Source organism: Bacillus rossius, chromosome 12 (genome assembly GCF_032445375.1).
Source record: "Bacillus rossius redtenbacheri isolate Brsri chromosome 12, Brsri_v3, whole genome shotgun sequence".
Lineage (NCBI taxonomy): Eukaryota > Metazoa > Arthropoda > Insecta > Phasmatodea > Bacillidae > Bacillus > Bacillus rossius.
In genome coordinates, this window is record NC_086339.1 from 22,848,133 (window position 1) to 22,875,110 (window position 26,978).

The window sequence follows — 26,978 nt, forward strand, 5'->3', positions numbered from 1 at the left end:
TGAGGGAGAACATCAATATTTTAAATATTTTTGAAAAGAATAAATCAAAGTTACCCTCTTTTATCGCGTAATCTTAGCACTCGCATAATCGTCGCACCTATATTTTTGGCCATCAAAATTGGGATAAAAAAAAATTCTCGTGTAAACGTCGAATGATGTTTTTGGTCCCGCTGTTAGATGCCAAGCGCTTTGTGTAGGTATCTTTTCTGTATAAAACTATGTATTTTAAAGTAGAAATATAATATTTATTCGGAAATTACCACTTATTTAATTAACAGAAATACGAAGTTGTCTGACGTGTAAATTTCCTTTTAAAGACTTTTTAAAAGTTATTTCCTTTTTCTGATCGACTGTGTCGCCGCGGCGTACCGCTTTGTAAACATGTAGCCAGCGCTAGTTGGCATCATTCATTCGTGTTTGATTATGTTGTTTTCCATATAGAGCGCGCACACGTAGTCGAATATTGATACCTCGCCGATTGCATGCATCGCCCGCTCTCTGTCAGGTGTCGAGTTAACTATATTTGACGGCCCGCACTCTTTCGTGGCAAGTTACGCGTTAGTTCACGTCACAGATTCAAGTGGCTTGCATTCGCGTCACAGTTTGGTTTTTCTATTTAAAGTTGAAGAAAGGTTTTTGTTTAATGAATTATTAATATAAATTGTTTGGCGTGCTCTCGTATACTCCACCTTTTTTTAAATAAACATATTTTCCATGAACGGGTTTTGTTTTTATGAATAACTTTACCTAACAAATTTTTTTTTCCCCCATAATCGTCGCACCCCTACTTTTCAAACTTGATTTTAAAATAAAATGTGTGACGATTATGCGAGAAAACATGGTACAATATTAAAAAATGGGGTTAATGACATTATATATTGCCATACATCAGCAGTGATATGATCCATCATTTTATTGTAAATATCTGGCTTTAGGGAACAGAAGAGAAACTAAACATTGCCTGTAACTATCCTATTGTTTTTTTGAAAGCCTGTAAGCAAGATAACGTTTAAATCACAATATTTTTAATATGCAATTAAATATTATGTTTACATCATTGCATCTAAAACCATTTGATTGTCTAATACTACCAACCAGATTAACATAAACAGGAAATATATAAAAGAACAGTCAAGAAAATACAAATAAGAATAAAATTGCAGTTCCATACAAACACACTTCAAATTTTACTAATATACCTTAAAAGTAAAAAAAAAAAAACATTTTCGTATCTGCATATAATTTCAAATAAACATTTAATTTTACAATAAAAACAACTGTATAATCTGCCTACTACAGGAAATTATTTGGAAAGCACTAATTTTATTTTACTCCCAGTAGAATACTATGCTAAAATTTTAAAATGGTGTAATAACTGTGTTGCACAGACAGCAGGAAGATAAAACGACGCTCACTAGTCATCAAAGCTGATGAGCTCCGCGGTCTGCTGCTGTTGGAACTGGCCCTGTGGGGGCTGGGCGGGTGCCTGCGGTACCTGTACCGGGTGCTGGAGTGGCCTAGGCCCTTGCACCTGCTGGGCAGGTCCTGGGCCAGGCATGGGCACCGGACCATGTTGGCCTGGACCGGGCATGGGCCCTTGGCCATGCTGCATGGGACCCTGCTGTCCTGGACCGGGCATGGGCCCTTGACCATGCTGCATGGGACCCTGCTGTCCTTGGGCGGGCATGGGACCTTGACCATGCTGCATGGGACCCTGCTGTCCTTGGGCGGGCATGGGACCTTGACCATGCTGCATGGGACCCTGCTGTCCTTGGGCGGGCATGGGACCTTGACCATGCTGCATGGGACCCTGCTGTCCTTGGGCGGGCATGGGACCTTGACCATGCTGCATTTGACTCTGCTGTCCTGGGGTGGCCTGCCCAGGCATGGGCACTTGTGCCGGATTGGGCATGACTTGTCCTGGGCCAGGCATGGGCCCTTGAGCACTGTGCATGGAGCCCGGCTGCCCCGGGCCGGGCATAGGCCCAGGTAAATGCCCGTGCAGTCCCATCTGGCCCGGCATCATAGGGCCACGCATCATGGGATGTGGATGGCCTTGTATGAGAACAGGACCCCTGAGAGATGATCCCTGCATCGGTACAGGAACATTCTGACCAGGAACCGGTGGGCCAGTCATGCCTAAAACAATCAAAATACTGCAATTTTCCCTTATCTATTTAAAAAAATCAATAAAATGTGTGAGAAACACAAGATCACAATAAAAGTGGTATGACCACAGTGTACAAAGATTTCAAGATGAGGTGAATAGGAAATATTGTGATAAATGGCACAATAGGATATGTACATCATCTACATAGATTCTGCATATTCCAAAACACTTCCACTAATCAAAATGACCATTCAAGCTAACACTCTGCTGTTGAAATTAATAAGACCAGCTTATTAGTCTGAGACACAGACATCTCTAAGACACAGAGCTTAACCTGTCAATGCACAATGCATTTCTTTTAGGTTCCGGAATTCAAACTAAGAAACTATAATGTGCAGGGATATCAAGAAAAAATTTGTGAAAAACAAGTTTACAGCCACAGTTTGAACAGAAACTTGCAATGTGTTCTGCAGGAAATTAGTTTATATCCCTAACACTTGTTGAAAAAACATGAATGATAAGTGCATATTCAGTTATTCACATGTTTATTTGGGCAAACAGGTACATAAAATAGTGATGAGCACAACTCCTCAAAAAAATAGTTTTTTATGGATTCAAAGAATTTTTATGATTAAACAAAGAAAAAGTCTGATGTTTCCCACAACTTGCACGGCCTTGCATAAAAATATACTACTACACAGTATTGATCTCGAATCATACTGTGTCTTGCAGGTCTAATCAAGAGTTCTTGTGCAAAATTAGCACCTTGAATGGCAAGTCGTTTTACATTTTGAGGTAGACAACTCACATTTTGAAACATGGTGGTTACCTGCTACGACGAACGGCGGCTGGTAGTTGTGAAGGAGGGTTCCTGGTGCACTGGTGGTGGGGTAAGGACTCCCAGGCATCATCTGGCCAGGACCAAACTGACCATGCACAGCTGCACCATCAACACCAGGAGCAAAACCTGCAGAGGAAACATTTTCACGGCTTCAAAGGAAGCACTAGCCGAGTGGCAACAGTCATAACACTACATAACCCAGGGGCGAATCTTCCACGGAACCGAAGCCACCATCGGTTCCCCTATTTTCAGGAGGGACAAAATGTATTTTTTAATTAGAATTTGAATCTTATTATTTGAATAAAATATTTCACTAGAATTACAAGTTTTCAAACAGACAACATGCTTTCTTCACTCAGATTTTAATTGCAGCGATCCATGCCCGTTGTCCGCTTCTTACACCGAAACCTAGAGCCCATCTAATCTCGCATATTCCGACTGAACACGAAGCCACGCAGCCGGACTGGGGAACCAGATGCTCTGCTTCCCTAGCACCAGCAATAAATGCGGGTGTACTACGAAATAATCTGTTGTTAAAGACCGGCATGTTGTAAAATCATTGACTTGGATAACAACTTATTACAGCAAAACATCTTTAAGATCCTCAATATGTGAAGCGAAATGCAAGGGAACCGGTAGCTGGCTTCGCTTCGTCCAGCCGTACAAGCAGTGGAGGGGAATAATATAAAACAATTTCTGCAAATACTCAACCTCTACTATTTTCAAGGACTAAACAAAAAATTAATCTAGACTCGATTCAACAGTATGATTAATGAACTCGGCTAGGCTGGAATCAAAATCCTGCAAACTTGCAAACTTGCCCACTAATAAAAAAAAAAATTATAAAATGACCATTATGCATATGGAAAGCGAAATTATAACACAAAAAGTGAATAGGAAATAGGAACCGAACTAAGGACACAGAGAAAGGAAAGTTGTGCTCACCGGGGGGAGCATGCTGCATGGGGTACGGGATGCCAGACATCATGTACTGCTGCCTCTGCTGCTCCTGCCTCATCTGCATCTCTCGCTCCTGCTCCTGGATCCTCCGGATCGCCAGCTCTCTCTGGTACTGTGCCCCAACAAACATCAAGAGCTCTGCTCTAGCTTCATGGCAGTACAGAATGTGCGCATGGTTATGCACACTAAACATGTGCGAACATTCAAATGTGTCCGAATACGAATAATAAACTATTTGATTCAACCTCGAACACTAACACTTCAAAATAACGAATACTCATTTGCTTGTGAATATACTTTAAATAGCATGTCGTGTGAATTTTGTCATATAACAACGTTCACTGCTGAGAAAAAGTTATTTGTGTGATAGAAATACTATTTTATTTTGACCAATGGTACAGTAAACTCCCGGTATATCGCGCCTCGATTGATCGCGGAATCGGGTATATCGCGGGTCAAACCATGTCCCCCAGTCAGAAATGAATAATAATAATGGAATAAATGGTTGACAGCCGATTAGGATAATTTTGCGTTGTAACTAACAAACTAAGCATCGGGCAGAAAAAAGCCTAGGCGTAGAAAATGTCCGCAGTAAAATTCTAAACAAGATATCTCCGTACATTATTCCTCTATCTTGTAGGGTTTTCAAATTATGGTCCAATCCAGCCCAGTGATATTTTCTGAAACACTAGTTCTTAACGTCGCTTTATCTCACAAATGAAGCATCGGACAGGGGACCTGATAAAGCCCACCGTCCAGCGACATTATCCAGCGTGACTCGGCTGGGGATTGATGTTGGATAGGCTTGGTTGTCGGCAAGCGCTGGGAGGGGAGAGGCGAGCCGAGAATATGGAGAGAGGTAGAGATTAGAGCGGGCAGAAACACGAGGGGGAGTGGGGGAGGGAATGTGTTCACGCAGCACACAGGCAGAGCATGAGTCACTTGACTGAAAAGCGTCGCTGCGTACAAGGCAAAATCAGGTAGTCCGGTGTTTAAAATTCCACTCCAGAATCTTAATTGGTACTTTACTGGACATCTGTATATAAATGTTTTGTTACAACTTAAACCTACAGACGTAATATTATTGGGTAATTCATTGTATTATACAAGTTCATCTTTTTACTTTGGTATAATGTTTTAACATTAAATAGTAAAGTAAATTGTCTACCGTATTTTTAATCTTTTCCCAGGAATTCCCAGTGGTCCAATATTTACGTGAACCTTACTGTACCACTTTTGCCGTGAGGTAGTAAACAAGTCCCGGAAATGTTTATGTGTAGCGGTCTCCCGACCTTTAAACAGAGGCTGGGGAATATAACACTTGCCGATCCGAGCCACACACACTCAGCAACTCGACACAGCGTTTGGTGAAATAAGTAAAGACAAAGTTTAACACGGTTTTTAATACGGCGTCACTGATTGCGCTAAGATTAAATTGGCGCAATTTTTGTTTCCCACATGTGACCATTTATAATTTACTGTAAGCATGGATAATAAAGTTTAACCACTTGACACGATAGACGATTCTTTATTTTTTATTGTACGAATGCTAGAATCGTTTTTTTCCTGTATCTGCGGCCTGCTTCTACAAAAGACAAGCTATCTGTAAGTAAATCTAGAATTTTTATTTTGTCAATCAAACTCGGTACTTTGCGATTCATATTCGGTTTGAAGTATCACTACGGCCTTTCTTTTTAGAAGACTTTGACCACAGAATCGTGTGTAACCGCACACACTGCACTTACTTTGTTACGGACACTCAGACGAAGCAGATACTGTGGCTAACACCACGAGACTGGCAGCAGCGTGTGTGCCGCACGTGTGTATGGCGGCGTGTGGCGCGCTCGTAGGCCGTGCGACAAACTGTGCGCGGCACGCGGAAAAATAAAAACAATTTATCTTTAAACGTTATTATTTTTATTTTTTCACCCGTGTTTAGTGAAAACTGCGGATGCAAAGTCCGCACAAAGGCGGGCCGTCTATACTGTGCGTGCTTGCCGACCTATTAGAACACCGGCGGTGTTTTATGCCTTTTGACCTTGGTCACATCGAAACATCGCGGTTATGCAACAACGCGGGTAAAAGTTATGTCCCCCGACAACCGCGTTAAATAGGGAGTGTACTGTACTTCACAATCAAAAGCATTAACAATAAGCAACGTTTTAACGATGCAACGAGTATTCTAAGTTTTTGTTTCGCTACTGTCTTGCTAAACACTTATGGGAAAAAAAAAAAAAAAAATTATGGAAAAAATTGCGTAAACAATTCAAAACGCTGCATATTATTTTCCCATTTCAAACTTGAAATACAAAATATTAATTGTATTCCTTTTGTCACACCCACCAGAAGAACGAAAAAAATAAAAAAATACAGCCACTCCCTTATGAGTTTCAACGGCATATAAATCAAGCCACAATTGACTTAACACCATGTGATGCAGTAGCAGCTTACTTGCTGTATGATGAAACTGACGTTATAGCTCAAAATATATTTAAAAAATGCAAATAATGGTTTAAGATTCAAGATGAAATTTTAAAAATTATTGTATTTATAATATTGCTGAACTAAAATCCATTTCACCTAGCTGCCATTAATGAAAACTCGTGAATAACTAGAGTTTAAATACGTAAATACGAGCTCATTCAATCACTAATTTGGGAATACAGCATTAAAAAAAAAATTTCACTGCGATGGAATGAATTTCACTGTATTTTGCGGTTTGCAAACATTTTCTGAATCAATATGTAGATTAGCAGGTTGTGGAAAATAAGGCAAATACATAACTGAAATTAAAGGTTGGTTGGTGTTTAGGTTAAGTTATGTTAGGTTATGTTATGTTAAATTAGATTAGCTGCATAAATAAAAAAATATATATACCATTTCATAATTTTTATATTTTAATAAATATTTTTCATATAATTATTGTAGCTGACAACTAAACCAACCTTTTACTTAAGTATTGTTATTTTGTCAAATTTTCCAGAAATTATTACATGATACCAACATTTTTTTTATTAGGATTCTAATTCTCAGTTCTACTATTCAAATTCGATATACGTATTCCCGAATTATTTGATGTTCCTTATTTGTATTTAATAATATTTATATTCGCATAGACCTTAGGTCACACTTTGACTAATTGGAACACTAATACATACACAGGGCTCTAAAAAGCCTGGGTGCCAGGTCACCATGACGGCTAACTATCCACTGGTTTTGAAAACATCAGAAAATTATGTTTCTACAAAATATAGTACAGGAATAACTATGTCAAGAAACTGGAACTGTATTTAACCTATGGTGTGTACATTTTATCTGTGATGCACAGCTCAACATGAGCTTGTAGAAAAATAAAGTTATCTTTATAGATAAGTGATAAGTCATAGTATTCCCCGTGGTGGAATCAACTCACCGTGAATGCAGCACCCAGTATGCCCCAATCTCTTGGCAACAGTGCATATTTAAAACTAGGCAAAAGGGCAAACTGAAAACAGATGAGCGTGGTAGGTACTGCTTTGCACTGGTGCTGAGCGGGGTTAGAAAAATGTTCTAAATATAGGCGGAAGACTGCAAGACTGGCTCCTGAACTACGAGAGATTTTGTCGAGGCTTGCTCGTAGATGACAAACAAAAAGAAACTGCCTGCATTGAATTTAGAATAACTACGAGTACAAGTAACATAAAATCAACTCACTTGGTTGTCTCTCCTTTGCTGCACCTGGCACCATCTTACAGTAATAAAATAATAATAATAATAATTTTTTAATTGTTTCCACAAATACCGTATTTACTCGCGTAAAGGCCCCCCTTTTTTCCCCAAATTTTGACTCCAAAAAAGGGGAGGGGGCCTATACGCGAATTTGGAGGAAAAAATATATTTTTCTTTTCAAGTCGCGTTTTTGTTCGAATGAGGAATGGCGGGGGAGGCAGCAACGCGGCAGGATGGAGAGAGAGGCAACGACTCCGCAGGGGGGAGAGGCAGCGCTATGACAGGGGGGAGAGAGGCAGAGGCAGCTAGTCCGGAGGGGGGGGGGAGAGAGGCAGAGGTGTGGCTTAACCTCCCTCCTGCCAGCTAGCCAGCCAACCAGACAAAGGAGTGTAGGTACCTGCTCCACCCACTTCCCTTCCTCCTTCACTTCCCCTCTTCATCCCCTCTTCTACTCCGTCAACACTGCACATCAACACAGCGGCGGCGCGAGTCCAGCTTTCTTTATCTTTATGTCGTTTGAGATAGGACTAACTGCTTACGTCTGGTACGCCTCACGACGGTCCTACTGAGAACGGACAAACTATAATACCAGTTTCTGTATCACTGTCGCTTACAAAATCACCTCCCGCCGCTCACAATACATGGCTTGTTTGATGCATGCCAAGCTGCCCTGCCCTCAGATAAACCCAGAAAAACACGTTTTTAAATTTTTTCTCAAAAATGTTTACAAAACAAGGAGGGGGGCTTATACGCGGGCGGGGCCTTTACACGAGTAAATACGGTATTCCTGCAATAAAAATGAGGCCCATCTTAGTAAATAACAAAACAAGCTGGGAAAATCGTCCTAGAACTCACAGATGATACTTGACAGAGTACCCAAGCAGAATTTTTGAATTGTTTCCACAAATATTCCTGCAATAAAAATGAGGCCCATCTTAGTAAATAACAAAACAAGCTGGGAAAATTGTCCTAGAACTCACAGATGATACTTGACAGAGTACCCAAGCAGAATTTTTGAATTGTTTCCACAAATATTCCTGCGATAAAAATGAGGCCCATCTTAGTAAATAATAAAACAAGCTGGAACTCGCAGATGATACCCAAGCAGGTGGTTGGTGAATGATCTAACCTGCAGGTACTCCTGCTTCTTCTTGCGCATGATCTCCAGCTTGTGCGCCATCTGCAGCTGGCGTATCCGCTCCGCCTCCTCGGCCTGGCGCCGCAGCTTCTCCTGGTGCTCCTCGCGGAGGGCGTTCAGAGCCGCGCGCGCGTCCTTCACTTGGGTCAGCTTGTCCTGCAGCCCCTCGAAGTACACTGCACGTGCAACGTTCCTCTGCCACAATCTCGTCAAGGGACCACGGCCACCGAGTGGTCAGATCACTCCTCTCTCGCCAACATGATCCAGGTTCAATTCCCGGCTGGGTTCAACCCAGGGCCGGTACAAGGTAAATTGGCGCCCTAGGCGATAAACATTAGTGCCCCCCCATCCCCCCCCGGGCCGGACACCCTAAAAAAATTTTCCTTGCCTCAAAATACATCACATAAGCCTAAGATTTTGTCAACAATCAAATGTAAACAGGCTTGTGTTTTTTTTTTACTTATTGCAAATCATAAACAGGTCACCGTGGACTTTAAATAATTACCTACTTATATCAATATAATGTTACAAAAATCCATTTTCATCTAGTTTCAATAATCGTTAAACATATTGTATCAGCTGTTATGTGTCGTGCTGCGCCGCCCCCAGCTACTTGGCGCCCTAGGCGGTTGCCTAGTTCGCCTATATGGACGCGCCGGCCCTGGTTCAACCCCAATTTTTGCATGTGGGAAACGTGGCAGATGAATCCTTGGTCTTTAGTTTCTCTCTGGTATTCCCGATTACCCCCCACCAGTTCTGTCAATGCATCTCATCACCTTTCCTTACCTTCAATGACCCCGATGACAAGATATTCATCTCAAGCCATTTCTATATTTCAAGGGAAGAAAAAAAATATTGTTGATTCCCACCTGAAACTAAGGTCAACATGGATGGGATGGACTGATAAATAAAGCTGGCTGCCCCGCCAGGTCAGACCTTTCAGCCAGCATGAAAAATGCTCGAATGTACAGTGAAACCCTGTTAAAACAATACTGTGTGAAGTGGCATAACTAGAACACCACTGGTCTTGGAACTTTGAGTGTTCAGTCGGAGATTCTGATGATGCGACAATTCGGAGGGCTACAAGACTTCTCAGGGCAGGATTTGGCAGGTATATAACCAGTGACCGACCTGCAAGTGACCCCTTGGTAAGTGAAAGTGGACGCAAAGCAATGGGCTACTTGTGTGAAGATTGGTACACTGAGTACTGAAGAATCCAGTACTGTTGTGTGCATGATGGATGAGTGAGTAGTGCAAGGTAGTGTATTGGAACAGAGGTTCATAGTAAGAGACGAGCAGTAGAAAGAGCTACTGTCGAGCCAAGCTCCAGTGGGGAGAATAAACTATGGACGTAATGAAAAAGTAATTAATTTATGGACAGACACAAGTGTTGTAATTTAATTAATAGTGTAAATAGTAGCTAAGAAATAAAAATAATTAAACTCTTGATAATCAATTGGGCTATCCTTTTCGAAACTGTTTTCCCACTTATAACAGTACGTTCTCTCCATTAGTGATAACACCTTCTTTTGGATATATGGTTCACATGAAAACTAAGCAAAATGATCCACCCACCTCGCTTGTCATCCTGTTGCTGGCTGTATCGAAGCAGGCGAGAATGCATAGCCGTGATGGTCATGAACAATGTCTGGACGGAACTGTCGTTCGCAATGGAGCGCCCACGACTGGAGTTGGATTTCATGCGATTTACAAATATTTCCACTTGGCTCTTGAGGTTAATCACAAAATCTTCCATGTCAGCATCTACCTCACCATTCTCTTGCTTGTGCTGTTGAGAAAAATAAAAAATAAAAATTAGCTAACATGCTTTTAATCAACCACTGAAAATGTTAATTGTTGACAATAAACAGCAATGGAGAAAATTTATATTTAATCTCATCATACAGTTTTTCTACAAAACTAATGAATATTACATTACATTTTCAAAACTGGTATTCCCATTAAAACTATTGTGACCCTTGATAATCAGTACAATATAAAGCTATGATTTTTACCAAAACTGTGAAAACTGAAAGTGGGGGCCGCATTATAATTGCAAACTTGTATCTTGCCATTGGGGAACAGCTTAGTTGAAAAACTACAGGTTATGCCTCAAAAGTGTCACTTATGCCACTTCAGGCTGCTGTTAATTACAGCCATTTGAACCTCCACTTAGTCTAAAAACTACATACTGCAGGGTTGCCAACCGTCCCGTATTCTGTGACTAAAAGAATTATCCCGTACATAGGCAGGACAAGACATGATATTTCCCGTATCTTGTTTAAAGTTCAATTCACACACCTGCATAAAATTGAAAAAGTATTTTCCCACCTGCGCCGCACCGCCTGTTATATGTATTGCGACATTGCGAGGCTCCGTTTACTCTGCAGTTCACTGGCCACCAAATAGTTCATGTTGACACAGACAGGTGGCATCACTCGTCCCCGCTTAGTCTGTTATGTTTATGTGGATATTATGTTGAGTTGAAAACGGATAAAGTTGAGTAAATCGGGTAAAGTTGAGTTGAAAAAAATGTGCGATTCGCCACCGTGAAAAAAGAAACTGCTGTGCGTTTATTTAGTTCTATGGGAACATAACTATAAGTGGCTAATATGTAATGATAATAGTTACAAAGCCAAATGTGTACTTTGCAAAAGAGATTTCAATAGCACATGGTGGCGAAAACGATGTAACACAGCATGCTTAAACATTGTTACATAGAAACACGGTTCAACAAGCAAATGCGAGTGAAAAAACTAAGATAAACAGTTATTTCGTAAAACAAGGCACTAGCGATCAAAATTCTGTTGTAGCATCTGAACTAGCTCTATGTTATCAATATACGAAGCATGCTTTAAGTTATAACAGTTTTGATTGTAATACAAAATTGTACGGCATGCTGTTAAGTTTTTTTGTGTCTTGCATGTTGTATATTGTGTACTTTATACCCAAGATGACATTTAATTTAAAGTTGGGTTTGTTTGGTGAAATGAAAAATGAGAAAATATATCTTAGGCATACATTTATTAAAATATATTTTTTTAAGTTGCTTGTTATGGTGTCCCTAGTGGTGGTTCTAATCCAAGGGGGGCGGGGGAAGGGCTAAGTGGCTTTAGCAACCTCCCCTTCCCGCACTTTTTTCCTGATCACATTTTGCATTGGAGAGAGTTGAAGTTAGTTTACCAATGTTCAATATCATATGAGTTGTCTGGAATTTTTATACTTTGTTAACTAAAAATTTCTTTATATATTAAATTCATTACTCAAAAAAATTATTAGTCCAATACAAAAAAATTTAATAATTCAACAAGGTGCATAATTTATTTTCAGATACAAAACTGCTAAAATAGCACCAATTTGCATCTAAAAATTCAAATTTATCCGGGGCAGGGTCCCCGGACCTCCCGCTCTATTAGGTGGGGTTCAGTGTCCCTTATGGTCAGGGTGAAATAGTTGGTAACCCTAGTAAACTGTAAGACTTACGCTACTTTAGACCGGGGCTTTCTGAACCTCTGCACAGGCGTGACAGATGCAGGATGACGGAGAGGGTGCAGATGGAGTTTGTCAGAGTTCTTTCTGCTTCTCTTTATTGTGGCTGCTGGGGAAGGCACCCTGTCCCCCTCCTCTTTCACCCTCCCAGGCGACTACCCACCATGAACAATCACATTCTTCGCTTTCTGAACAGCTGCCCCTTTTGAACTAGCCATAAAAAAAAACTTTTTTTTTTTTTTTAACTGTGGCTTAATATTTCAAGAGAGACCATTTAAATCACTTTACACACGAAAGTGGCACCAGTAAGGATGTATAAAATGTGGAATAAATTTAATAATTTAAACAATTTTCCAGTGCAAAGTACTTGAATTGTGATTTCCAAGCTGTAAAGTCTTTTTCATAAAAAAAAAATAGTACGGGGGTCGCATTGTATTCAGGTTAAGTATGCGTAATTCCCACGAATATTTTACGAATGCGAGCGAGTGTGACGGGCACCTTGACTACCAGGGCAGCGAGGGGGCTGGAGGTGTTGGCGGGGGCTGACGGGCTGGTGACCTCCCGCTCCAGCGCCTCCTTCTCCGCGCTGGCCTTGCGCTGGTTCCAGAGGGCGCGGTTCAGGTAGTGCGCCAGCTCGGGGTCGTCCTGCGCCGGGCTGGCGTCCCGCTGCTGCCGGCACAGACCACACCTTTGAAAGATTTCTGCAATGGGAGTGCATGACTTGATTTAAGTTTTTGGACATACGCCATTGCTAAGAACTTTTTCTGTTGAAGAAAAACCAAAAAATAATAAAATAAAGAAATAAATAAATAAAACCCAAAAAAGACAAAAAAAAACAACACAAAATTAAGCAAAAAATTTCTGTTGTCAACAAGGATATAAATATATATGTTGGATTTGTAAATAGTGCTTACCCTAGATTTATGTTAACTAATTCAAGTGTTGGACGCTTCAAAATTCAAATATGGCGCCATTTCGCTGCCATTAACTCAAGCGATCCTGGTGGCCATCAGGAAAGACTCAGTGGTTCGTCTGGTACCGGCGTCATCGGACGTCCGGCTATCGTTTTTGACTTTCATGTTATCTGGTAACAGTTTCAGTACGAAACATTTGGTCCTCCGGGCCGGATCAATCCGCTAACCGCGATTACTGAGCTATCGGGCTCAGTTCTAGTTACGTGGAGAGATTCGGAGTGTTTGTTTGCGTCGTTCATTGTACCGAGTCTCCTTTGTCCGTCGTTGCCCCGCCATAAAAACGTGAACGGGTTATCATCTTAATGTGCTATTAGCTTCCAGTGGAAGGGAAGATAACAACTGAGTGCGTAAGGGAAGATAAGAACTGAGTGCGTAAGGGAAGATAAAAATTGCCTTTATCACACTGACGGTGTTGGTGCTGACGAAGCCTTTTGTGTCGTGCCGCACTATTATTTCTTATCTTTCCACGGTAACCAGATACTGATAATGACCGGTCTGCTATAAGATTGCGTGTTTTCTAAGACTGGCGGTGAAAATGACTTTGAATTATTAAGTAGACCGTTAACATAGATTTTGCCAAGTCTTTGTTCGGCATTACTACACATATCGATACAAAATCGATTCGCAGGACATTGAAAATCGATTATTTAAACACTACTCGGTTTAGAATCGATTTTAGTTATAAAATCGATTTTATAAACACCACTCGGTTCAGAATCGATTTTTTGCTGAAAAATCGTTTACATTTAAATTTTTAGTTGGTGCTTCCATTTTTGACTGAGTGTACTTAAGTAGAATAAACACAACCATGACTGACAGTGTTTCAGCTCTGGAGCGACGTCTGGAGCGTGCCGAAAACCGATTACAGCGTGCCGCGGATCTGGCCAAAAGGGTTACTACAGACACTTCCAAGCAGTCATTATTCTTTGCAACCTGTCGGGACTTATCTCAGCTTCGTAATGGGTTTGAAGATGACCATTTGGCTTATGAATTGGCATGCAAGGAGCAAGTTGATTTTGATGACACAAGGCATACAAGTAGGCTAAATCACTTCGACGATCTTTATTATGAAGTTAATGCAATCTGGGACACATTAGTGCAGGATTCTAAGAACCGGAACAAGGAAACACGTAATCAATGTGCAGCTGGGTCGTCACCCCGTCTGCCAGCTATTGATTTACCCCACTTTCAGGGTAATCCAACAGAATGGCTCAGCTTCTCAAATCTGTTTGAGGCTCTAGTTGTAGACAACAGAAGTCTCACCAATGTAGAGAGACTATCTTACCTAAAGTCATCTTTGTCTGGTGACGCGTTGGCAGTAATTCAGGCATTACCCTTGACTGATTCGAACTATAGTATTGCTTGGGAACTACTGTCTAAGAGGTACAGTAACAAGCGCTTGATTGTTTCATTGCACATTGAAGCAATTATGCAAATACCATCTGTGTCATTAGAGGCCCCAGCATCAGTGAATAAGATGATGTCTCTTCTGGCAGAGCACATTGCGGCATTACGAGTGCTGGATGTCAATGTTGAAAAATGGGACCCGCTGTTGCTGCATATCATTGAAGCTAAGCTGGATAAGGTTTTGCGTAACCAGTGGGAGCTGTTTATTAATGACAAGGGAGCAGAGTTACCCAAGCTTACCGAGTTTTTGTTATTTTTAGAGGGTTATCGCCGTGCAGCTGAGTCACAGCTAGTGACGTCTGGGAAAACCTTTAAGAGCAAGTCGTCTATTTATTCTAAGCCAGCTTCTAGATATGTGCAACATCAGTCATTCGCAGGAAACACTGTTTCCAAGTCAGTGAAGTGTGTCATATGCAGTGGACCTCACGAAATCTACCAGTGCCCCAAGTTCCTTGAGTCATCTCCAAAGGAAAGGTATCAGATGGTGAGGTCAGGAAACCTCTGTTTGAACTGCTTGCGAACGTCTCATCATGCAAGTGCATGCCTTTCGTCTTCTCATTGTCGGTCTTGTGACTCTCGACATCACACACTACTTCATTTTAGTGACATGCGACCACAGTCACCAGACCATGATGGTGTGAATGCGTTGTGTGCTTCATCTCCTGGACAATATTTGGCTGCATCCGAACTGCATAATCAAGATAGTCCATCTACGATTTTGCTGTCCACTGCACTCATAGAAATTCCAGTCAGCTCTGGCAGGACTCACACAGTTCGAGCACTCTTGGACTCTGCCAGCCAATCCAGCTTCATGACAGAAGGTTGTGTGAAGAGGCTAGGCTTAATACGTCGAAAGGCAGCTCTGCCAGTCTACGGTGTTTCCCAGGTACCAGTGCATGTCGCTAGGGGAGTAGTTGACTGTTTAGTGAAACCAGTTGGTCAGGAGGGTCCGCGATTGTCACTCACTGCCTTCATTTTGCCTAAGATCACTGGCTCACTGCCTACAACACAACTGAACCCTCATTCATGGGATCATCTTTCCCATTTGCAACTAGCTGACCCTCACTATGCACAGCCTGGGCCTATTGATGTGCTAATTGGGGCAGATCTGTTTCCCTATGTGCTGAGCGGACGCACACTAAGTCTCAGTACCCAGGTCCCTGTAGCGATTGACACTGTCTTTGGATGGGTAGTGATGGGGAGAGTACCCACATCTGCAGTATCGCTCAGTTGTGTATCACTTCATTCTATTACACCAACACTTGACGACACAGTTCGGCAGTTTTGGGAGGTGGAAGAGGTTATTGTACCCCCAAAGCCTTCCTCTGAGGACATTCGATGTGAACAGATCTTTCTCGAGACTTGCAGAAGAGATGAGAATGGTAGATATAGTGTGGCCTTACCTTTCAAGGAGCCTTCACCTCATTTTGAGGAATCACGTGTTCAAGCACTAAAACGTTTTCACTACCTTGAACGCAAGATGAACAAAAACCCTCATTTTAAGGCATCCTATGTAGAATTTATGTCAGATTACATTGACCAGGGTCATATGTCAATGGTTCAAGAACCCCAGTTGACTACACCGTCGTTTTATATTCCGCATCACGGAGTTTTGAAACCAGACAGTAGTACAACAAAGTTACGTGTGGTCTTTGATGCATCGGCCAAGGACAGCAAAGGAACTTCTCTGAATGATCAATTACTTACGGGACCCAAACTGCAGAGAGACATAGCTGACATTCTTCTCTCATTTCGAGATCATGCAGTTGCATTTACTGCTGACATACGACAGATGTACCGTCAGATTCTAGTTCAAGAGGAATTCCGCGACTGTCAACGAATTCTGTGGCGACCATCTGATGATGATCCAGTTTGTGAGTACAGGCTCAACACTGTTACCTATGGCGTGTCATCTGCACCCTACCTTGCTATCCGCACACTCCATCAACTGGCTGCAGATGAGAAAGATAGATTCCCTCGGGCATCATCAGTCCTCCTAAAAGACACGTATGTTGATGATGTTGTAACTGGAGCACCCAATGCACGTGAGGCTATCTCATTGCAAAGAGAGTTAATTGACCTCCTCAAGGCTGGTGGTTTTCAGTTGCGAAAATTTGCCAGTAATGATTTATCTCTGCTCTCTTGGCTTTCCGAAGACTTGGTGCAGGGCAGCAAGGCTCTCCCCTTGGACAACACTTGTGGACTTCCCACCGTCAAAATATTGGGTCTGCAGTGGCAATCTGAAGTGGATGCATTCGCTTACAATGTTCAACCTACTTCCTCGACAGCTACGAAGCGGAGCATACTGTCCGACTTGGCGCGAATATTTGACCCTCTAGGTTGGCTGTCACCTGTGGTCCTGCTTGCAAAATGCCTCATTCAGCACTTGTGGATTCGATGCATAGATTGGGATGACCCTCCTCCTGCCGACATCCTTGCAACGTGGCAGCGGTTCCAGCGAGAGCTTCCTAGTCTGGCTAGCATCACTATTTCAAGATTTGTCCCAGTGACCCAAAGAGAACTCTTACTAGAGATCCATGGATTCTCTGATAGTTCGGAGCAAGGTTATGCGGCAGTTGTTTATCTCAGAGCCACTTCACCTGATGGCTCAGTATCTGTATACCTTCTGGTTGGAAGGTCAAAGGTAGCCCCAATTAAAAGAGTGTCATTGCCTCGCCTGGAACTCTGTGGTGCTTTGCTGCTTGCTCGCACAATGCATAGAATCTTGCAAAATTATGGACCTCATGTGAACCTAGACCAAATATTTGCCTGGACAGACTCTACAGTTGTCCTCCACTGGATCCGTGGATCACCTCATAAATGGAAAACTTTTGTTGCAAATCGTGTCGGCCAAATCCATGACCTTGTCCCAGCAAAGCACTGGAATCATGTGTTGTCAGACAGCAACCCGGCTGATTGTGCCTCTAGGGGCTTGTTTCCAAGTGAGATAGCTGACCACTCGCTGTGGTGGACCGGTCCATCATGGCTGTATAAGCCACCAGAGGAATGGCCACAACTCACCGGCTTGATGGACAGCATGGACGAAACAGTGATGGAACAACGGATCTTTACCTTGCATAGTGTCAACCCTCTGGCAGACACTACGCTGCTGGAAAGGTTCTCATCTTTAAGCAAGGTCAAACGCATTACGGCCTATTGTCTCCGCTTTGTGCAACGTTTGCGCTTCAAGAAACTTCCCCCCCGTAGTCCACCAGATGCTAATGAGCTTAAAGATGCCATGATGGTATGGGTTCGTTTAGCCCAGGCTTCAGCATTCGCATCTGATATCAAAGCTCTGCAAGCTAACCAACCATATCGGGGTCCACTCTTCAAGCTGTCTCCCTTCTTGGATCCTGCTGGCATTCTCAGGGTGGGCGGACGTTTGGAACTATCAGACTTGGCTTACAACCAACGACATCCAATTCTACTGCCCAAACACCACAGATTGACAGACCTTGTAATTGACCACCTTCACATCCATCTGATGCACTGTGGTCCCACCATACTACAGTCTGCTGTGCAACGTGACTTCTGGATTGTAGGTGCTCGGGGCCTCATTCGTCAACGGCTGAAGAAGTGTACTTTATGCTTTCGAGTTCGCCCTGTGCCTCGAAACCCACCCATGGGTAATCTTCCAGTCGATCGTGTCACACAAGCCAAGCCATTTCTCAAGACAGGAGTCGACTATGCTGGACCCTTTAAAATCACCATGTCCCGACTGCGGAAGGCCCGCATCCAGGATGCCTACTTGTGCCTGTTTGTATGCTTTGCCACCAAGGCAATCCACTTGGAGCTGGCCTCTGATCTGACGACAGATGCTTTCATAGCTGCCTTTCGCCGTTTCTTGTCTCGTCGGGGGCGATGCTCTGACCTTCACAGCGATTGCGGGACTAACTTTGTCGGTGCCAGTCGCTTGTTGACTGGACTAAGAGCCTTCATGTCAAGCAAGGATACACATGACTCCTTTGCTCAGTCGCTGGTTGAACACCAAGTTACCTGGCATTTCAATCCCCCATCAGCACCACATTTTGGAGGCCTGTGGGAGGCAGGTGTAAAGTCTGTGAAGTCTCTCCTCATAAAGAGTGTAGGTGCTCAGGTACTCACTTATGAAGAATTATACACTCTCATGACACAAGTGGAGGCCATTCTCAACTCACGGCCTCTGTGTGCTCTCTCAAATAATCCAAACGACATGGCTGCTCTGACACCCAGTCATTTTCTAGTCTTGGGGCCTCCTGCACTAGTGCCCGAACCAGATTTGTCCCACCTCAAGCTAAATCGTTTGTCTCGATGGCAACTCATCCAGCAAGCGCATCAGTCATTCTGGAAGCGCTGGCACCAGGATTATCTACAACAGCTGCAGCAACGACCCAAGAGCCTAACTGACCAAGACATCCTCAGTGTTGGCACCTTGGTTCTCATCAAAGATCCGAATCTACCACCATTGTGCTGGAAGTTAGGCCGTATTGTGAAGACTTTTCCTGGCTCAGATGGTGTCGTGAGAGTGGCTGAGGTGAAGACCCAACAAGGCACCTTTCTACGGCCTGTGGTGAAGCTGTGCCCGTTGCCCGCCCAATAAATGTTTAAAATATGCATTTTGGTGGGCGGTATGTTGGATTTGTAAATAGTGCTTACCCTAGATTTATGTTAACTAATTCAAGTGTTGGACGCTTCAAAATTCAAATATGGCGCCATTTCGCTGCCATTAACTCAAGCGATCCTGGTGGCCATCAGGAAAGACTCAGTGGTTCGTCTGGTACCGGCGTCATCGGACGTCCGGCTATCGTTTTTGACTTTCATGTTATCTGGTAACAGTTTCAGTACGAAACAATATATATGATATAAATATAAGATATTTTGTGGTGTTTATATCCTTGTTGACAACAGCAGTTTTTTGCTTAATTTTGTGTTTTTTTTTGTCTTTTTTGGGTTTTATTTATTTATTTCTTTATTTTATTATTTTTTGGTTTTTCTTCAACAGAAAAAGTTCTTAGCAATGGCGTATGTCCAAAAACTTACATCAAGTCACAGACCACACCACAGACTATTTATAAAATTTGTAATTTTAATCAAATAATTTGACAGTCCACTTCATTACCAAATGGTCGCTATAGTAGCCTCAGAAATAGTTTTGTTCATCATAAATCGTTACTGTTCATGCAACAGGGCATATTTACAGTAACTCGTCAAAGTTCTCCATTTTTAATACTTGACCTCAATAAAGCCAATACGATAACTGTAAGCCAATTTCCATACGTAAAACACAAGTCATTAAGATTTCCCATAAAGTAAAAAAGCTTTTACTGTAATTATGCATCAATATTTCTCGTACTCCCGAAATATGTATAAATACTAAAACAAAAAATTTTCACAGTGTTTAAATTTCACTCGAAAAATATAAAATTATTGTGAATGATTTTATATTTGATTCAAATAAAAAGAAAGGATTCTCAGTGGCCTACAAACGACATAGATGTGCATCTACATATTTGAACGTACGTTCTTCGAAACAATCCAACATAGCTCTTTTGTCAATAAATATGCATCTAACAAATACAAGCCACAGACAACCTTCCAAATAAACGTGAATGACAATTAGCATTAAATATTTTAAATCTTGAAGGCAGAAACACGAAATACAACAAACACCACTTTGAGATTAAATTTGATTATTTTGAAATTACAAGCTGACTGTACTGGGCTAACTATTGGTGTGTAAGTGAACAACACATTATCCTTTGAATTCTTGTAATTGTTTATGAACTGTAACAAACAGAATTGATCAGTAAAGTTTATTACTAGGGCCTGGAATTTTTCGCGATCACGAATTTTGCGAAAATTCGCGCGAATTTCGCATGAAAACGCGAAAAGTAAGCACATTCGCGAAAACCACAACATTTCTATATTACACTGCGAATATATACCCGAAAAGTACCATTACAGTAGAATCCCGCCGATGCGACCCCCCCCCTCTGATGCGTCCATTCCGTTTATATGACCGTTTTTTTGAGAAAACATGAAAAATTTAAGCAGAGAAAGTTGAAAATTTGAGTAAAATCGGCTGAAAAACAAGTCTGTTACACTTTGTTGGGCTCTATGCGTTCACGTTTATCTTGGCGAGAGCTGTACTGTAAGCAGCCAGGCATACAAAAGACGTCTAAAAATAGATACCACCCCTCTAGACTGTCCGCGCGGCAGTGTCTGGACGAGCTCGGCGCCTCCACTATCGCACGAAAAGCCGTCTCAGCTGTCATGTTAGATGTTATCTTACCCGCCCGGCGGCTTGAAGTCATACGTGACGTGACGCGACGCTTACCTCTCCCATCCCCTGCCAATTCTTCAAGGCTCATCCGTCCCAGAGCTACAAACCATGTAAAAACAACCCCCCCCCCCCTTTTTTTTTAACAACTAACATTTCAACACATTCCCTCCCTTATTTCAACCTTCTGCGTGAGAAACTGTCAGCGTGTTTTTTTTTTTCTCTTTTTTTTTACGCTGCGAAGGGACGTGGAAAAGATAATTGCTTGAGCTGTCAAAATAAACATCGCTGACGGCAAGGGCAGGAGCGCATCCTGTCGGTCTGTCGCTGTGATTATCTACTCCAAAAACATGTCACAGCATTTCAGGATAGCATTGTTCTTATTTCTTTCGTTTATAGCCGAATGTTTTCTACTTGATCCACACAAGGTTAAAGTATCCTTTAACCCAAGTCTTGTGTTTCAGCATAATTACCTTATTTTTACATAAGCCGTGTTCGTGTATGGTTTTGATGCTCAAAATTGATCTGGGGTATAGTTCACACTAAGTTTCTTCTCATTTGTGCGCTGGGGTTTGTTCAAGTGGCAACCCCGTGTTCCTCCACTCCATTAAATACGAGCATATCAGTATCAGAAACATGGGTTTTATTGTACTGACAATAGCACAGTGATGTGCAAATTTTGTAAATGTAAAGTTTCATGGGATAGAAAAGATTTCATTGACAAACACCTAAAGTCGGCTAAGCATGTGGCATTGGCAAAAAAAAAAAAAAAAAAAAAAAAAAAAAGTAGTTGCAAACATCTATAGCAACGTGTCTGTTTTGTGTAACTGTTTTGGATTTAATTGGCTGTTATTATGCATATTAGCCTATTCCTAGTATACATGGATTGTTTATTAAATATGTAAACTATTATATTCAATAACTGCACAATTTAGTCAACATTTAAAATACCGGTAAAATTTCCATTGCATAACGAAAATACCGACTTTAAACCACCGCTTTTCTAATTTGAAAGTACACTAGGGTCTCGATAATCCGAGCTCCGATAATCCGAGTTCCCAATAATCCGAGTCAGTTTCGGGGGTTATGAGAAAGAAAAAAAATATGAATTTTGCAAACACACATACACGTAGGGACGGCCAGGACTACGTTGAGGAGGAAGGCCTGATGGGGTGAGTTGGGTAAGTGACTGTACATAGCAGGTAGCCGCCCACCCCTGCAGAAGTCGCAAGCATCCATTTTTAGTACATTGGGGGAAACCCCTTTTCTCCGTCGGCCTAGATCCTCCGCCCCCTCGTCACTTCCCCGCGTTCCCTCCAGAGGGCAATTTTTAGTTCCCATAAGTTCTTCGCCGTGAGCACATCTATGTAGTTACGTCCCAGTTCTATTACGAACCAGTATGAGTAAAAGAAAACATACTGAAATATCATTAAGTGATAAATTAGAAGCGCTGACGCGGGTTGATAAAGGTGAGCCGCTAAAAACAATTGCACGTGATTTAGGAGTGAGTGCTGTTACTGTGGGTGACTGGAGGCGCAACAGACAGAAATTGGAGTTATGGCAAACTCAAAAAAATCTTTCTCAGGCTACAACATCCAGATCTCGTATGAAAAAAAGTGAGTACGAAAAAACAAGTGAAGCTTTGTTTTCATGGTTTTTAGCACAGCGGCAAAAAGGTGTCCCTCTTTCTGGGCCTATATTACAAGAAAAAGCGCAGTATTTTCGTAATAAATTACAAGAAGGTGAAAGCAATTTTAATGCCAGTAAAGGATGGCTGGATAAATGGAAAAAAAGATACGGTGTGCGGCAATTGCATATCACAGGAGAAAAGCTTTCAGCTGATGCTGCTGGTGCTGAAAACTATGTTCAAAAATTTCAAAGCATGATCGAAGAAGGGGGCTACACACATGATCAATTATATAACTGTGACGAGACTGGGTTAAATTTTAAAATGCTACCTGACAAGAGTCTAGCATCCAAAGACGAGATTTCCGCTCCTGGGCATAAAAAGAGCAAGGAACGAATTACTGTTATGCCATGTTCCAATGCCTCTGGGACACATAAGCTTCGTCCCTTGGTGATAGGAAAATCAAAAAAACCTAGAGCTTTTAAAAATGTAAATATGAACGCACTACCCGTCGCATACAAAAATCAAAAGAACTCGTGGATGAATACGACCATTTTTAAAAATTGGTTCTTCGAGGAATTTGTTCCTTCAGTAGAAACTTTTTTAAAAGAACGACAATTACCGAGAAAAGCACTGTTGGTTATTGACAACGCTCCATCCCATCCAAACGTAGAAGAGCTTTCAAGTGATGAAATTAAAACTGTTTTCCTGCCCCCAAATGTGACTAGCCTCATTCAACCTATGGACCAAGGCGTCATTGCGACAATAAAGAAAAAGTACAGACGCATGCTTTTGACATATATTTTGCAAGAAGAAGAAATTTCATTAGTAGATATGCTAAAAACAGTTAATATAAAAGACGTTATCTATTGGTTAGTTGATGCGTGGTCAGAAATTAAACAGGAAACTATACAGAAATCCTGGTCAAAACTTATAAAACCGAGAGTTTCACAAAGTGAAGAAGAAGAAACAGTTGAAGATGACTGTGATAATATGACTCTATTGAATTTAATGGTGGCAATCCCTGGCTGCGAAATGGAATCCAGTGCTGAAGAGGTTAAGAAGTGGTTAGACAGTGATGAAATTGAAGAATTGACAGATGAGAAAATTATTGAAATGGTCAACAACCGGGATGAGGACACCGAAAAAGACGAACAAGGGGAAGAAGAAACCAACAAAAAAATTAGCCATGCAGATGGGTTTCTACGCTTAGAAAAGGCACTCGAATACGTGGAGCAGCAAGATGACGTCACGCCAAATGACGTAATGTTTTTTAAGAAGTGGAGCACACGAGCAGCTGAGAAGCGAGGAGCATTAAAAAAACAAAAAACAATAATAGATTATTTTAAAAAATAATAATTATGTATATATTTCTAATCTGCCTTTCAATATGTTTGTATTTTATTTTTATTAAAACATCGACATATGTATTAGAAATTGATTTTGCGTGTTTTTATTCATATTTCCAATAATCCGAGGTTCTGATAATCCGAGTTGGCCCCGGTCCCATCCAGCTCGGATTATCGAGGTTCTAGTGTACCGCTTTTTGCATATTGAAAACACCGAAATTTTCCAGGCCCTATTTATTACTTATTCTGACCTTGCACATTCACAAAACTTCAGATTCTCATGTAATGGTATATGAAGTACCGAAATCATAAATTTTCTTAATGAGTATTTTGGTAATATCATATTAATGGTTATTCCGTTTCAAAATTATTTTTTTTTTTAGGATCATGTGATTGGACTAAATTGGGAAGCTGATCTTCAGTAATAAATATAATCAATATTTAAAATCAGTTAACTGTTGCCAAAAGAACTCATTTGTGATTACACAGATCATTTCATATTTTTTAACAGCTGTTTTATACATACTTTTACATTTTAAACTTCTTGGTGTCTTAAAGAGATTTGAAAATTATATTCAATTAAATTTTTTTTTCAACACTCTTCTACAAATAAAAAGATATACAATAATTTTTAAAGGGTATTATTCTCAATTACTTTTCTTCTATAAAATGTCCGCACACGTACTTACCGTGCTTGGCGGTGGAGAATATGTTCTTGCTCGATTAGCAGCTGCACTTGACATCATAGTGGCTGTGCGCTTCTTCTGGAAATGCATTTTCAAGAATTTTATGAATGTACATTACACACTGAAACAGACTCATTTTATAGCTGAATATATAAAAATATATTAATGGATATGTTATAACTAAAAGGTGTTTGAAGGTGGGAAAAACCTGCGTTGAATATATATCCTGTTGTCCCCTGAACTATATCCTGTATGGTTTATTAGGTCCGACTAGCTCTGAACAGGTTCCTGGCCATATGGCGGGAGACAGTGGCGACGAAATGAAGAGTTTATGGGTTAACTTTGTTGTGATTTAATTACACTTTCCCCTTTGTACATGGCGCTGTCACAATCCTGGCCCTTTCCGTCTGCGAGTGCATGGACACGGCTCTAACACACTAGTGGTCTTTTCTGGTTGATTCCGAACGTACAGATGTTTGCAGTCTGGCCTATACAACACGAGTCACACAGTACATTTCCTGACTAATCGGTGATCCGGTACACGACGATAGTATTCCCGGTGCGGGGCGCCCGGTTCACATGAGCACGAACTTAAAGGTGTTTACAGGCTAGCAACACGTATCACACAGTACAATTACTGACCAATCAGTGGTCGACACAGGTTACGAATAGAGATACACTAAGACACTGAATATTTAGAGTTTCACTCCCTCGCAACGATCACGCGGACGCGGTGAACTCTTTCACTACTCCGTTACACGGCAGACTTGATATCACCGAATTCGGGGCGGACTTCAACGACAATGCTAACGAGTTCAAATGGACCGAAAGTTAATGACGGATCCTCAATGATTGAGGGATGATGGCCTCGTGTTGCGCGGCGCGTCCAACCCCGAGAGCCTCGTCGCGAGAACTGCCCTCTCCCCGCCGGAACTTCGCGCGGGAAAACGTGCGGAGCACGGCAGACGGTCTGGGCTCGAACTGCGGCCTTGCCGCGCGGTGAACAAGAATTAAACAAAATGACATCAAACATTACAGGAAGGATGGTTTATAAATTATATTATAAATATAATTAATGGTTTTACATAATTAATTGGTCCCAGGAGGGGAAGATACACAGATTCCATCACTCCCACAGAATAGCCGCGCGGGCGGCTATTGCACTTCCGGCTCGCGGCCAATCGTCACGTTGCACCTTGCACTGACACTACACTTTGTTCGCGCTACACTACACACCTCTGCCACGGGCAGGAGAAGGCGTTGGCACAACAAAACGGACTGCGAAAATTAGGGCGACACTTGGGTCGACGTCAATCCTTGTCTAAAAATTAATTTTTAAAGAGCAGTATTAAAATTTGAAAATTGGTAGTAAAATAACTTTTATTTTATTTTTCATTTTTCAAAATTCAAGAAAGAACTATTAATCACGTAATAATTTTGTAGCAACCATTGATTAAAGAAAATAAGTACCAAAAAATTAAAAGTTGTGTATATTTATTCATGTAAATAGAGAGGGGGAAAAAAAGTAAGCTTCTCAAGAAACGTGACTTGATATCACCGAAAAAGTTTAAAAGAGCATTTTTCACAGTCATTCATAGATGCCAAAATTTGGTACACAAAAATTACTGTGAAATAAGAAGGTAGGTACATTTTAGTTTCATCTTCATTACTTTACCATAAAAAAAATCACCACTGGAAAGACCTATACAATGACAATTATTGTTGACAATGACAAAAACTACACACTAATCCAGTGTCTTTCACACAGATATGGAAAGACATGTGATAAACTAGCATATGCATCACTTATTGGCATATAGCTCCCACATTTTTAGATTTTGAAAATGTGAAATACCTACTAGCCAAGCATCCACCTATACAAGACTACAGATTTTTACCACAACAAGGCAAACCTGTGCAAATTTGATCACAGAGTTATGAATTCAGGAGACTGCATGCTGTGACATAGCTATAAAGTTACTTTTTACCCTGCCATTGCCATATTGTTACCCCCAAAACATTGTGGAAATGGTGCTTGACTACGTCGATGATGATGACGGTTAGAAAGAATGAATTAGAATCCCCGCCATTAAACACAGTTATTTCCATAAAACAAGTCTTACGAAACTGTTTCCACAGTGCGAACACTAAACTCCAGCCAATATTTTTGGCATCTACCCAACATGGCTGCAGACATGAAGTGGACACAAAAATTGCTTCAACTGGTTACCATGTGATCATGTAGACGTGGCCATCCCCTGAGCGTGATAACCAAATGACAATCAAATCTACTTCTAACCTCTTTTTCCTTGTGCTCGGCTTCCGACTGGGACAGAGCGAGAGCCAACTGCAGCTCTTCCTCCTCCCGCAGCTCTTCCTCGGTCTTCCGCGGAGGAGCCTGCGAAACAACTCGACATCAGCAACATTACA

At 41.5% G+C, this 26,978-nt stretch overlaps 1 protein-coding gene across 2 annotated transcripts in view; it reads right to left on the reverse strand.

Annotated features, from left to right (window-relative positions):
- Positions 1–1,223: 1,223 nt before the first annotated feature.
- Positions 1,224–26,978, reverse strand: part of LOC134537700 (hepatocyte growth factor-regulated tyrosine kinase substrate) — a 39,511-nt gene continuing 13,756 nt past the window's right edge. For both annotated transcript variants that reach the window (XM_063378424.1, XM_063378425.1), the window contains 8 exons: positions 26,848–26,946; positions 24,552–24,626; positions 12,745–12,915; positions 10,333–10,546; positions 8,749–8,933; positions 3,897–4,023; positions 2,940–3,077; positions 1,224–2,139 (listed from right to left, as the gene is read on the reverse strand). In XM_063378424.1, the coding sequence (XP_063234494.1) occupies positions 1,415–2,139; positions 2,940–3,077; positions 3,897–4,023; positions 8,749–8,933; positions 10,333–10,546; positions 12,745–12,915; positions 24,552–24,626; positions 26,848–26,946 (1,734 nt within the window). In that variant the 3' untranslated portion in view covers positions 1,224–1,414. The remainder of the gene's footprint in view (positions 2,140–2,939; positions 3,078–3,896; positions 4,024–8,748; positions 8,934–10,332; positions 10,547–12,744; positions 12,916–24,551; positions 24,627–26,847; positions 26,947–26,978) is intronic.